Source organism: Volvox carteri (genome assembly GCF_000143455.1).
Source record: "Volvox carteri f. nagariensis unplaced genomic scaffold VOLCAscaffold_33, whole genome shotgun sequence".
NCBI classification, from domain to species: domain Eukaryota; kingdom Viridiplantae; phylum Chlorophyta; class Chlorophyceae; order Chlamydomonadales; family Volvocaceae; genus Volvox; species Volvox carteri.
The window spans coordinates 554,786-568,300 of NW_003307576.1; the positions used below are offsets into that span (position 1 = coordinate 554,786).

At 55.6% G+C, this 13,515-nt stretch overlaps 1 protein-coding gene across 1 annotated transcript; it reads left to right on the plus strand.

Annotated features, from left to right (window-relative positions):
* Nucleotides 1–884: 884 nt before the first annotated feature.
* VOLCADRAFT_109189 (uncharacterized protein) lies at nucleotides 885–11,416 on the plus strand (the record flags this gene model as incomplete). Its single annotated transcript, XM_002952899.1, has 8 exons — nucleotides 885–978; nucleotides 7,447–7,541; nucleotides 8,069–8,191; nucleotides 9,067–9,168; nucleotides 9,313–9,435; nucleotides 9,783–10,007; nucleotides 10,711–10,912; nucleotides 11,334–11,416. The coding sequence occupies exons 1-8, from the start codon at nucleotides 912–914 to the stop codon at nucleotides 11,414–11,416; spliced, it is 1,020 nt and encodes a 339-aa protein (XP_002952945.1). The 5' UTR covers nucleotides 885–911.
* Between the last annotated feature and the right edge of the window lie 2,099 nt (nucleotides 11,417–13,515).

The window sequence follows — 13,515 nt, forward strand, 5'->3', positions numbered from 1 at the left end:
ACACACACACACACACACACACACACACACACACACAATCCGCACACCACTCGCCCCGAAAACTACTCTGTTTTTCCACCTGACCTGCCACCAATACATCACGATCACGACACATGTATATCGGTCGATGTGATGAGCGGTGATGTTCAAGTCACTGTCTCCGGCTGGGTGTCACTCCCTGCACACCTCACCCCACCCTATGCATGTGCGACAACATCAAAAAATGGAAATGTTAATGCTAAAGGAAATATTCTAGTAATGCAATATTTTGATAACATCCGATTTAGGGTAATCATCGGGTGTTTCTGGCTGCGCTTATTGCGGCTTCATCGGGTGCGGAATATGTTACGCAATATGGATAGGATGTCCGCAGTGGATGCATATGTATGTATGTTCGCCTAGCATATGCCTCTTTTTTTCTTCAGGTGCAACATAGCTTTGCACCTGTCTGTATCCGTCTGGCAACTGGCTGGAAATAACAACACTTGGCAAGGTTGGCTTTGCATTCCAAGGGGGTTATATATGGCCAAGAGGTACATCCCTCTGGGTTACGACCCCCGCCATCGACTTTCGGCCAAAATTGGAAACGCCTGGATAACCATGAGCCGCCATGCCCACAAATTTTCAGTTGATTCTTCGCGCTGGGCGAAAAGATAGCAAAGTGATTCTCATTCTCATATTCTAATTTACTTCTAATTAGAAATGATATGAGAAGGATTTTCCTTCTACGGTTAGGAACAACGCTACATATGTATATTACATATTTTGCCGGGCCTGACGCCAAGGTGTGTATTTGATACATGGCCTGACACTGGCCAGGCGCACCTAACTCTGGTGTGTGTATGTGTGTATGTATGTGTGTGCACAACGCCACAACCGCCGGTGAGATGTGAGCGTTACACGTATCTGAGATGCCTGTGTCATCTCCTCGTCGCGCGGCACACAGAGTGCAGCGCAGCGCCACACACTGCTGTAATGGTCCATCAGCCGCATAACCACCACAACCACCGGAATCTAAAATAAGCAGGCCAAAGTCCGTTGTGGTAGTGCTGTGCCGTACGCGCGTATGACCTTACGTACGTACGTTTGAATGTGTATGAATCTCGGGGCCCAACCCTTTTTTCCCCTAGCGCTGCCCAGAACGAAACGTCCTCTTTTCGGCTTTCCTTCCGGGCGTTGAAATCAACGAAGCTCAAAGTCCTATAAAGCCACCTGCTACAGCTATTGCTACCGCCACTGTCATATTTATTGAAAGAAAAAAGGTGTTCCTCATCCTTCCACGCGCACCTGCATCCTGCTGTCACAGCCAAACGCCCCTTACTGCTCCTCCTCCCACTCCTCACGCCCCTCAAATACACCTCTACACAGCAGCAGCAGCAGCAGCAGCGATCGCGCCAACCTTTCTAATGTGCCAGCAATTCGCCAGCAGTACAATGTTGTGCAGTACAGTACAATTTGCAGTACAGTTTGCCGTGCAGACTCGGAAACACATTTCCCGTAGCCACCATTCCTTACTAATACAGAAAAGAATTTTTAAGAAACAATCCTTCCCACATCGACATGCCGCGTGAGGAGTGAACCAAGGAGAGTCGACGACACCTGCGACGACAACTGCCAAATATCCGCACACCCAACCATAAGCCATTGCCAAAACATTACAGCCATCATCCCCACCATCGCTGCCATTTCATCTCTCGCTTCCACGTAAATGTGTCGTACTTGTCGTATTCCTCCGCTCACACTCATCTACCTGAAGGACGATGCAGGCCGCAGAGCTGCAGCCTCCTCCCCCTCGTCTTCGTCTTCCCTGCCGCTGAGCAACAGCAAGTTCGCCGCAACAACCTCCGCGACCAGCCACCTCACCTCCTCCTCCTCAGCCACGGAGCAATGCGACCAGCTGCTCACGCACTCCAACGATAACTCCGCCAAAGCCGCCGGCCCCCTACCCTCCCCCGCACCGCCACCGCCACCCCCTGCAGTAGCGACCGTACCATTATTACAATCCACGCCCGCGCCACCATTGCTATGTTGGTGGTTGGGGTGCTGCTGCTGCTGCTGCTGTTGTTGTTGTTGTTGTTGTTGTTGTTGGTGGTGGTGGTGGTGGTGGTGCTGGTGGTGGTGGTCATCCTCTTGCCGTCCTAGATGCCGCTGCAGTGACAGGCGCAGCTCAGGGCCATGTCGCCCATGGAAGTCGCAACGACCGCCATTAAATACGCCAACTACGGGTGCTGCCTCAGCCGCTGGAATTGCCGGTGGTGAGCTTTGCTCTTGCTCCTGCTGCTGCTGCTGCGGCGGCGGCGTCAGCTGCTGCTGCTGCTGCGGCGGCGGCAGCAGCTGCCGCGGCAACGGCTCCTGGCAGGCAGCTGTCAGGATGGCGGCGGCCTCTGCCGTACCGCCAACACAGTCGCGGCCACCGACGCCATCACCCGCAGCTGCGGCGACCTCTCCACCGCCACCGCCGCCGCCGCCGCCGTCTTCGCTCGGTCTGGGTGAGTTGACAGCCTCGTGTACGTCTGCCCCATCCATCGCCTCCATCACCTCCTCCAACTCCGCATCCTCCATTCCGCAACGGGAGCTCAAGTCCATGTCGTACTCCATTTCAAACTCACGGGAGCCCAACGCGGCCGTTGCCGACGTAAAACCGACAGGTCGCGTTTCCGCCGCCGCCTCCGTCGTGAATGTACGGAACGCAAGTGACGCCAGCGGCAGCGACGGCAAGATCTCTGACAGCGCAACTGCCGGTGTGTCCTGTCGTACAAGCAAAGATGCCGACGGCGACGGCGGAGGCGGCAAGGACTGCGGCGGGGCAGCCGGCGACTGCCGTACTAACTCTTTCGTTAGTAGTGCCGCCGCTATTGGTGTGACTTGCGGGAGAAGACCTGCAGGATGCTGACACGGCGAATCCGCTGTGACCTCGTACATGTCGTCGTACATCTCATTCATGCAGTTCACGAGGCGGCGGTAGCCGCCGTTGACCACCGTTCCCAGGTATGTGGTATGTCTGTCGTCTGACGGCCCTGATGATGGCTGCGGCGGCGGCGGCGGCGGCGGCGGCCATAGCGGCTCCGCCGTCACGCCGTCAGCCATGGCTTCAGAAGCAGCTATTCCGCCGTTTCTAGTCGCCGCATGACAACTCTGCTCCTTCGCCTCGTCCTCCTCCGCCTCAACGCCTCCGCGTCGTGAATAGGTGATGGCGACGCCGCTAATGCCCCTAGCATCCCCGCCGGCGCCGCCTCCGCCCGCTCCTCCCCCTCCACGGCCTCCTCCTCCTCCTCCCCTTCATCACCCAATTCCTTTAGGGGCAGCGACGGGAGCTCCTGGGACAGGACCAGTTCCTGAGAATGAAGCTGCAACAACAAAAGCTCATCCTCATGCTCCGCCGCCACCGCCACCGCCGCCGCGGCCGCCACGTCGCCGCCATCTTGATGTACGGCTAACGGCCGTACAGCTCCGCCACATCCATATTCACGACCGTTCTCTTGTTGTGATGCTGGCGGCGACGGCGAGGAGAACGGCGCCGACGATATTTGTTTCGCGGTTTTGGCATTTTCCTGCTGCATAAACTTCGCGAGAGGGTCCCATCCCGCACACAAAATGTGGAGGTAGTAGTCGTCCAACTCATCGTCTGTCATTGCGGGGCCGACATCGGCGGCGGAAGGACGGCTGGCGCCGCCACCGTACGGCGCCGCGGCGCCTGGTCCATGACTAGCGGAAGGAATGCCGCCATTACCGCCACCGATGTCGTCGCCGCTGCCGCCGCCGCCAGCAGCAGCTGCTGCGCTGTCGTACACATGACGGCTGTTCTTCCCCTCCGCCGCGGTGAGGCTCTGAAGCTGCTGGTGGCGATACTGGTGACGATTGTCGCGTTGGCAATGGTGGAGAATGCCGTACTGATTGTCGTAGCGATTGCAGACCGCGTAAATGAAATCATCATCGTCTTCGTAACCGCTTTCCCATACGTCCTCCGCCGCCGCCTCCTCCTCCGCCGCCGCCGCCGCCTCCTCTTGCAGCTGCCGCTGGTAATGCCGTTGCTGTTGCCGCTGACCCCCCTCCTCCTCCTCCTCCCCCGCCGGGTTTCCTTGCTGGTACGGCTTGTACGGCTGCTGCCCCGACACCTGCGCAAAGGGACTGTTCTGCCTGGTCCATTCGGCGCCACCCCAGCGCGTGGCCGTTGCTGCTGTCGATTCCAAACCTCGACCCACATTCAAATTCAAATCCGAATCAAGATCCAAGCCCTGATTGTCAGACGATCCAAATTCAAAGCGGGGTCCGAACGGCGACGACGCGGCTTGCACACGAACACCGAGGTTGTGGACGTTGTTGTTGCTGCTGCTGCTGCTGTTTGAACAAACACGTGCGCCGATATCGCCGACAGGAGTCGGGGTGCCTTCAGCGGAAGGGGGGAGTTCTCCGCGGGGCGAACAAAACCACCTGGATGTGTGACTGGGAATCGGCGGTTGGGATTTGGGTTTTGAAGCTTCATTTGGGTTTTGGTAATTGAGGGATTTGGGTTTTCCAGGACAGTGGATTTTCGTGTTGGAGGGAAGGGGAGGGGGAGGAGGGAGAGGGGGAGGAGGAGGAGGAGGAGGGGGAGGGAGGAGGAGGGGGAGGGGGAGGGGGAAGGAAGCTGAACTGTTGCCTCTCCTGGCCGCAGCCGCAGCCTCAGCGGCGAGAACCGAAATCATCCACCTCCACCTCCATCATATCCTCGCCAGGTTGTTACAACACACTTACAACACACTTACAACCATGCAAGCAGCAGATCCGGAAATCGACTAACTGACGCAACGCAAGCATGCGGACCTTTCTCTACCGCCCTGAAGGTAAATTACAAATCTGGCCGATCGCTCACCAGCAGGATAAAGGCTAGCAGGTGACGTAAAAGGCAGATAGATAGCGTCTAGCAGGTAAAAAAGGTAGCGGTCAATAACCATAGCTGGACAGAGGTCAATATTCTGCTGGATAGATAAGAGCAAAAGCTTTAGAAACAATTTGCTAGCTATCTGATTACCTGGAAGTGGACCGGCCGTGGTAAGCAGGCGGCAAAGGCGGCCTGCCCCAGGGGTTGCCCGCCCGCCACAGTGCGCTGGTGTTAAGGTCGTACGGCGGCAGCAGCGGCGACGTCGCTGAGTCGCTGCAGTTTTGCAGCCGGCCCCGGGTTGAATCCTCCGCTGCCGCCGCTGACGGCGGCCGTAACGGCAGTCGTAAGGTCGACGTTGGCGGCGAAGTGGCCTTAACAGCAGCATGACCAGACCCGCTGACGCCGCCGCCGCCGCCGCCACCGTCGCCGCCGGCGTCTGCTTGCGCCGTCTGCACCGGGTCGTTGTCGTCAAGGACCACAGTCACCGTCAGCGTGTTGCCCACCGCTGCGACGGCCGCGAAAGCATCATTCGTGGCGTCGTCGCCGTCGTTGTCCGACGTGCCGCCGTCATCGCAGGTGCTCCCTCTCAGCACAGACGTGGGGACGGCAGATGTACGGCTTGCGTACGATAACGGTACTGGTGGCACTGAGTTGCCAGCTTCCGTTGGACAGACGGTTTCTTGCAGTGCCAGTTTATCCCCCGCCGGCGGCGAAAGCGACTGTGGTTGCGATTGAGTAGTGGATGACGGCGACAGTGAAGACACGGAAAGACAGTCCCGAGGAAGCGCCGAATCGTTGCTTCCGGTGGCGATTCCGGAACAGCTGCCGCCACTAATAAAGCATCCGGATATTTCCTGTGTCCCTCCCTTGCAGCGTTTGAAGGCAGCGCTGAGCAACCCGTTAGTCAATGACGAAGCCATTCCCAGATGGTGCGAAAACCGTTCGTCTGGAACGCGTTGTATGTCTTGCAGTTGCAGGTTTGACAGTTTTTGCTGCTCTTGTTGCTCATGGGCATCACTCCAAGCGGCTGTCATGTCGGTCAGAGTCTTCGTTGCATCGACCATTTCGGGATGGCCGAACGAAACTCGAGGCTCCACCGGCGCGAAAGGCGCCAAGGCCGGAGGCGATTCCGGAGGAGAAGGATGGCTGGAAACTGGAAGAGTTGGCGGTGTGCCAGGCGCAAAGGCATCGGCGGTTAGCCAAGAGATGGACGAGTCAACAGGTGCGGACAACGTCCTTTGGGCCTTCGAGTGCCATGAAGTAGTGAAAGGAAACTCGAACGTTTCCAAGCCAGGCAAAGTATCTACGTCGACTGCCATTACTGACAGGCCGGTGGCAGCTTGGGGCAGCGTTGGGGATGGCCACGGGCGCCCGTTGCCATCGCCGCCACCAACTGACGCCCAAGAATAAGAGTGGACAGCATCTGCGGTTTTAACCCTCTTGTTGAGGCAGCTGCGGACGTAGCTTTGATTTTCGCCCGGCCAAGTCATGGCCAGTTCCTGTGAGAAGTAAGTGCCCGCAGCTGCAGTGGCTTTGCGAAGGCGTTGCGAAGGCGTCCCAGTGAACGCTGCAGCACAATCAACGTTCATATATACCCTTTCAGTCAGACCACGTATCGTCTGGACGGTGGACTTGTCCAAGACCGAGTCTGAAAGACGGATGTTATGAATGCTATTTCCTCCTTTCGTTAAGAGGTAGTCTACAAATACCGGTTACATAAATGTTATGTGATAAGGAGTTTCTCTTAATCGATATAACTACAATTAAGGGCGTCATAGGTTTTATCGTGGGATTGTGTGATTTTCCTGCCGTACGGCATGCACGATGTCATGTTGTCCGTTAGAGGAGGGAGGTGAAGTCTCGCTAGCATTAACAATCTGGTGGTAACTTGTCGCATTCTTAGAGAACTGTGTGCTTTCCGAAATCCTAAAATGTCGGCGTCAACCCTCTTAAGCCCTACATTCAACGTTACGCCTTTATGCCGGAAACCAAGTTCGATACATCCTAGGCTTACGCAGCGCCGTATCTTCAGTGAATATGTCTCAAGTGCAGGCGCTAGGCTTCCATCAACGACCTATCCAGGCGCCACGCCGATACGCATTCGGCAGCCTCTAACGTGCAACGCGGCTGCTGCGGCGGCCTCGGATTCCTTGCCAGAAGGTGACGCCCTTGCCATGTATGATATTATTGAGTTTGATCCGTCCGTCCCTCGTCTGCGCTCCATCGCGACGATAAGTGCAAGACGCGTATCTCTATCGCTATCTTCAAGATAGCCCTTACCTGGGCCCTGCTTATATATATTTTATCTTTCACCTTTCACCGGACTCATATTGCGCCGACGCCTTCCCTTTTGCTCAGTTCCACCTGTGGCGCCCCAAACACCCGTCCAAACGCAACATCTAAGCAATTTTTTTACCGTTCCCGCCTTCACCGCTCCAAGTTTCCCTATATTGAGAATGAACTGTTCTCTTTCCTTCCTCTTCGTATGGTCTGTTTCACTGCACTGTGTGCTCAAAGCGTTTTTTATCTTTCAAACTGTACGATGTACGATTTCCTTCTCCGTTTCTTTTTACCTATGTCCACAGACGGCCAAAGCGAGCTCACCTCTACTCTGATCCTGGGCTCCATGTTTGCCGGATGGTATGCCGCCAATATCGCCTTCAACTTGTACAACAAGCAGGTAGGCTACGTTTGTGTGTCTGTCTGTGCATGTGTGCATGTGCATGTGCGTGTGCGCCATGGTTCGCATCAACATATCGGTACGTATGACCACGTCCCGCGACCCGTATTCACACATAACTGTATGACTTGGCTACGGCTAGGTCAGCGTGCCTGCGCCCCGCTGTCGTACAAAACCCAACCCTAATCCCGGCAGCTTCCTTCTCCCTCCCGCTCTCCCCTACCCCCCTAAGCCCCCCCAAGTCCATGTGCCCCCCGAACCCCTCCCTGATCTCTCCCCGTCATCTTCCCCCTCGCCGCAATTTGCTGCTTTGAAGGTTATATGCTTCCTGCGTATGCAATTGTAAAATATATATTATGAATATTATGAATATTTGCAGCTCCTGGGCGGCCCTCTGTCAGTTCTACGTTTGGTACACTCTTGCCCCGGCATCAGCTCACTTCAATCGTGTGTGGTTCGTCTTTCCCCTCCTCCTCCAACCATCCATCCATCCTCCCCTTCCTCCTCCTCCTCATTTGCCTCCTCAGGTTCTCAAGGTCTTCGCCTTCCCGATCACGATTACGGAGATGCAGTTCGTAGTGGGCAGCGCCATCACCCTCCTGAGCTGGGCCACCGGGCTGCTGAAGGCGCCCAAGATAACGGGCGACACGGTGAGACGGGTTTCGAATCCCCCGGGGCGGGTGGGGGGGGGAAAGGAAGAGTTGGCTGGGGAGGGAGCTGGGGGGTTAGGGTTTGGGGGATTCTTTGGGGGGAAAGGGGCGGCGGGGGGGGGGTAGGGGGGGGGGTGGGGGGGTGCACGGGACGCTGTGTATGTGGAGCTGTGTATTTGTTCGGCGTGTTTGGGGATATGCGCGGGTCGTCAGCTCATCATCGCCTCAGCAGGGCTCCGACCTACTCCGACAGCCCGACAGCACTTTCCTTTTTGTAATAAAAAACCTTCTGCTCTGCTCCGTCCGTCACGCACAGCACATATCTCATACATGTCCATTTATTCTCCAGTCCCAGCCTGGCAATGAACGGGGGAACTGGGTTTGCGCCAGCAGTACCAGGAGGCTATCTAGACATGATGATGCTCAGCAGCCGCTCTTGTTGAGAGGGAGGCGGCGTGCAAAATGCACCGTCCATATGGATTTGCACATTGGCGCCCAGGGCAGCAAGTGTCGTACAACACCAGACTCGTACATCACTCCCAACGCCGCCGGGCGCCATACCCGTGTGGCCCTCACGCAGCTATCCATAATAATGAGGGTGTATGTGTATAAACAGTCCAAACACGACACCGATACCTCCAAAAAATTGCCGTACAGTGCCGTACAGCCTCTTCCCGCCTGCGGGGAATACGGCAGGGCGACTGTTGGGTGTTGCACCAGGGGGGCCGAGCGAGCGAGCGAGAGAGCCCGTTTCGGCTGCTGCTTCTTGGCTTGGAAGGAGCTGAGACTGTCAACCTAGTCACCTTACAACCGCGCGAGAGGGTATACTCTGTGTTGTGTTGTACGGCATGTGTCGTACATTCTGTGTCGTACAGGTCCGGAGCGTGCTGCCCCTTGCGGTGGTCCACACATTGGGCAATCTGCTCACCAACATGTCGCTTGGGGCAGTGGCCGTGTCGTTCACGCACACCATCAAGGTATGCAGGTGTATATGTATGCATGTATGTATGTATGTATGCGTCAAGTTCGTCCCCCCCACCAGGTCTTTCCTCAACCAGTTTCACCAGTACGCCCAGTTCGTGTCCCTCTTGCCGTACATCCACGTGTGTACATACACGCAGGCCATGGAGCCGTTTTTTTCTGTCGTACTCTCGGCCATTTTTCTGGGCGACCAGCCGTCGCCTGCCGTACTACTAACCTTGCTCCCTATCGTCGGTGGTGTGGCTATTGCGTCCATGACCGAGGTGTGGTTACCCGGGGGGCGGGGTGACAGGGGGGGAGGGAGGGGGAAAGTTGAAGGGAAGGGGTTGCGGGGGTGAGGAAGTGTGTGTGTATGTATGTATGTCCGTGTATGTCTCAGGAGGGGAACGCCCCCCGTCCTCAGTTGTGCTGGTACGACATGTACGACATAACCCATGTATGGTTTTGTGGGCGGAGGAGGGCAACAGGCTCCCATCCCTGAGCCCTTCCTCAACTCCTTTCCCCCACATTTTCAAAACCTAACAAAACTGTAAAAAAAACTTTAAAAACCCAAATCCTAAAACCCAAACCCTTACAAAAAAACCCAAATTCTAAAACCCTCTCTCGACAGGCTTCTTTCAACTGGTTTGGTTTTCTCTCGGCCATGGGCTCCAACCTCACCTTCCAGTCGCGGAATGTTCTCTCCAAGAAGCTGATGTTGAAGAAGGGAGATGCAGGAGGGCTGGACAACATCTCGCTGTTCTGCTGCATCACACTCGCATCCGCGGCGCTGCTACTGCCGTTCAGTCTCTTTTTCGAGGGCTGGCGGTTGACTCCAGGGGGGCTGGCGGAATTGGTGAGTGGGGTTCGATTGGCCCCCCCCCCCCCGGTTTCGGGGCGAAGAAGGTTGGGAAGGGGGCCTCATTTAATTGGGTTTTCTTGAATTCGGTTTATTTTCTCAAATTTTCTTTCTTTTTTTTGCTGTTTTTTTCTTGCCTTTTTTTATAGGGTTCGTTTTCTGTTTAAAGGTTTTCTTAGTGGTCTTTTCTTCCTATGAGGTTTCTTTTCCTCTTTTGGGGGCAGCGGGTCGATTCCTTGGGAGCTTAGGGTTTAGGTGGAGGTGGGGAAGGTGGACTCGAAACGCTGTGGGCCCGATGTGTTTGGAAGAAGAGCATATCTGTGTAACGGCTGTGCCGTACAGTGGCTCATTTACCCCACGCCAAACCCCGCGTAAACCCCACTGGCTCCCCCCTCCGGGCTGCCGTACACTGGGTTTTTAACACCAAACAAAACCAGCAAAACAAAACCTTAAAAACGTTACATGCAAATACACATACACACACCCTTACCCCGCACACGGGGCCCCCTTCCTCCCCCCTCCCTCCGTTTCTCTCTCGGGTATCTGCTTCAACCTCGTCGGCGGTCCGTCTTTCTTACCCCCCCCTCCTTTTCAAAATCGCCTACTGGTCAGTTCTGCTTCTTGTACACTCTTTCCCTGGCAGCAGCTTCACTTTCCCCCCCCCCTTTACCCCCCGGACCCCCTCGCGGACTCGCCCCAGGGTGTCACCGACCCGGTCCAAGTGCTGATGTGGGTTTTCGCCTCCGGATTGTGTTTCCACGCCTACCAGCAAGTGTCGTACATGATCCTACAGCGAGTGTCCCCCGTAACGCACTCCATTGGGAACTGCGTGAAGCGGGTGGTGGTGATCGCGACTTCCGTACTTTTCTTCCGAAACCCCGTGTCGCTGCAAAATGCCCTGGGTGGGTGTGGAGGGCACTAGTGGGGCCTGGGCTTACAATTTAGATTTAGAATTTGGAATACAAATAGGATTTGGGTTCCCGGAGAGAAGAAAGGTTTTAAGGAGGTGGGATGCGGGATATGGAACTCCCCCTCGACCCTGCCTCCGCGTACACACACACACACACACGCACACACACACACACACACACACACACACGCACACACACACACACACACACACGCACACACACACACACACACGCACACACACACACACACACACACACACGCACTTCGACTCCGCGCACCTCAACAACATAAAATAGAACTTGTGAGTTATTCAGCGTTTTACAGACCTCCCCTTCGCCTTCCCCGTCATCACGATTCCCCACATACTCTTCACGATACGCCGATTTGGCTTACCCATGATGTGTACGGCAGGTACGGCCATTGCTCTGGCGGGCGTTTTTGCGTACGGCCGTGTCAAGCGCCAGGCGAGCAAAAAGGCGGCGAAGGCCAATTGAAGAGCGGACAGCCTGATTGTATGTATGTATGTGCGTATGTGTGTAGGAGTGATGTGAATGCGAGTGTTTGTATGTTTGTATGTCGGGCCGGTGGACCCCGGCGGAGGTCAATGTTGGCCGTCATAAGCTGGCCATCATCTTTAGTGATGTGGGCGGTGTGATATCGTGATCGCAAAAGACGACGAAACGACGGACAAGGGGGGGGGGTGGCCACGAGGGGAAACAGTTTCTCTTCGCAGCCACTCACTGGGTTTTAATCCGGGTTATAAGGTTTTAGGTGGGGTTTTCAGAGTCTTATGCTTTTCGTAGGGTGAAAAAGTAATAATAGACGAGTTGGGGAAAAGGAAACGGGAAAAGGGAAAAAGCGGTTCCGTCAGGAGAGGAAGGAGAGAAAACCGCCGCGCCTGGAGGGGTTGGTGTAGGGCGCCGCTTCTCCTCCTTTCCCTTCCCTCGCATGTGTTTGCATGTGCTAGCGTGCTAGTGTGCTAGCGTAGGGTTTTCTGGGTGAGGAAAAGGAAAGGAAAGGGTGCCGGGTGCGTGGTTTGACATGTCCGTGTGGGAGTGGGTGATGGTGGGGATGGAGGGCGTGATGGTACGGAGATCACGGAGATGAAGGTAAAGAGTGAGTCGTCCACACATGTGCGCGCGCGCCTGTCTGTTTGTGTGTACGCATGTATGTATGTATGTATATGTGTGTATGTGTGTGTTACATGGTTGCGAGGTGCGTGACCCCCGAGCTGTAGAACTACCCATACGAACCGAAGGCATGCTTGAGCCTGTGTATGTGTGTATGTATGTATGTTGTTACAGGGTGGTTAACTTCGCCAGCGGCCCCTTTCCCGGGGCAGTCCCTGCTCTTCCCTGCCAGAGGGGCACCCTTTTCCGTCACCCCATCCGACTTCAGAATGTATTCGTTGGGTTCGGCAACTCACCACCAGCATCCAACCAAATCTAGCGGATCAACGGCGCATCAACTTAGTTCCTGGTTAGCTCGCAAGTTCTTATTATCACGTCCTACATCGTCCATGTGACGGGGGGCCACCTCCCATTTCAACACTCCTCAACACCCGAGGAGCCGGCAGGCGGATTTGAACCCGGGTCGGCCGGGAGCAGAAGTCAGGCCTTAACCTCTGCCAGCCGCCTGCATTGTATGTATGTACGTATTTCGGGGGGAGGTTTTGTTGCCATGCAGTGCCTGTGCCGGCAGGTCGACACCAAAATATCGCCAACATTGCCAACAATCACTTTCAATGAGCACTTCCTGTAAAGAGCTTGGCTAAAGTTTAGGTTGTATGCGTGTGTGTGCGTGTGTGTGTGTGTGCGTGTGTGCGACCCACGGGGGTAGTTGTTGGGGGGGACTTTGGCGGCGGACTTTTTTGCAGGACCGCGTCGTCGCCGTCGCCGTCACCGTCGCCATCATTTTGGGCCCCACCCAACATTTTGGGCCGCGATTTTGACTTTCGACGTCAAAACCGTGCGGTCCTAGATCCCCCCCCCCTGCCCCCCCCCCCCGGGGCCGACGAGCGGTGACCCCAACCGATCAGCCCTTTACGGTGTCCCTTGCGGTCCCCCCGTAAAGAGGATGGGCTGCGGTGTCTGTGGAGGTGGAGGTGGAGGTGGTTGCTGACGGTGTGCTTCCTCAGCTGCTATTGATGATGGTGCTGCTACTGTCACTGCGAACGGATGCGTGACGACGATGATGATGAAAATGAAAATGGTGATGAAGATGGTGGTGGTGGTGATAAGGACGAGATAGTGTGGTAAATGCATGGTACGGCAAATGTGGCTGTAGTACTGCTGCTGTGTCTCCGCGGACTCCGGCCGGTCTAGCCCGGGGGGCAACAGACAGGCAACAGCTTTTATGGAGTGGCCGGGGGGGCGGGTGAATGCGCTATGCGATGTATAATTATTATGGCTTCATTTTTTCCCCATGCGAGGTATGATCGTAGTAATAATAAGGAAAGATATTTTTCGGTGTTTTACTGGAGTTGCCGCTTCTTGTGTCTATGGCCGCGCATCACACGCCTTATGCGTGTCGCATTGCCTTCCGAGCGCGGATGTGTGTTCCAAGATCCAGATCAGATCTATCTAGTTCCGAA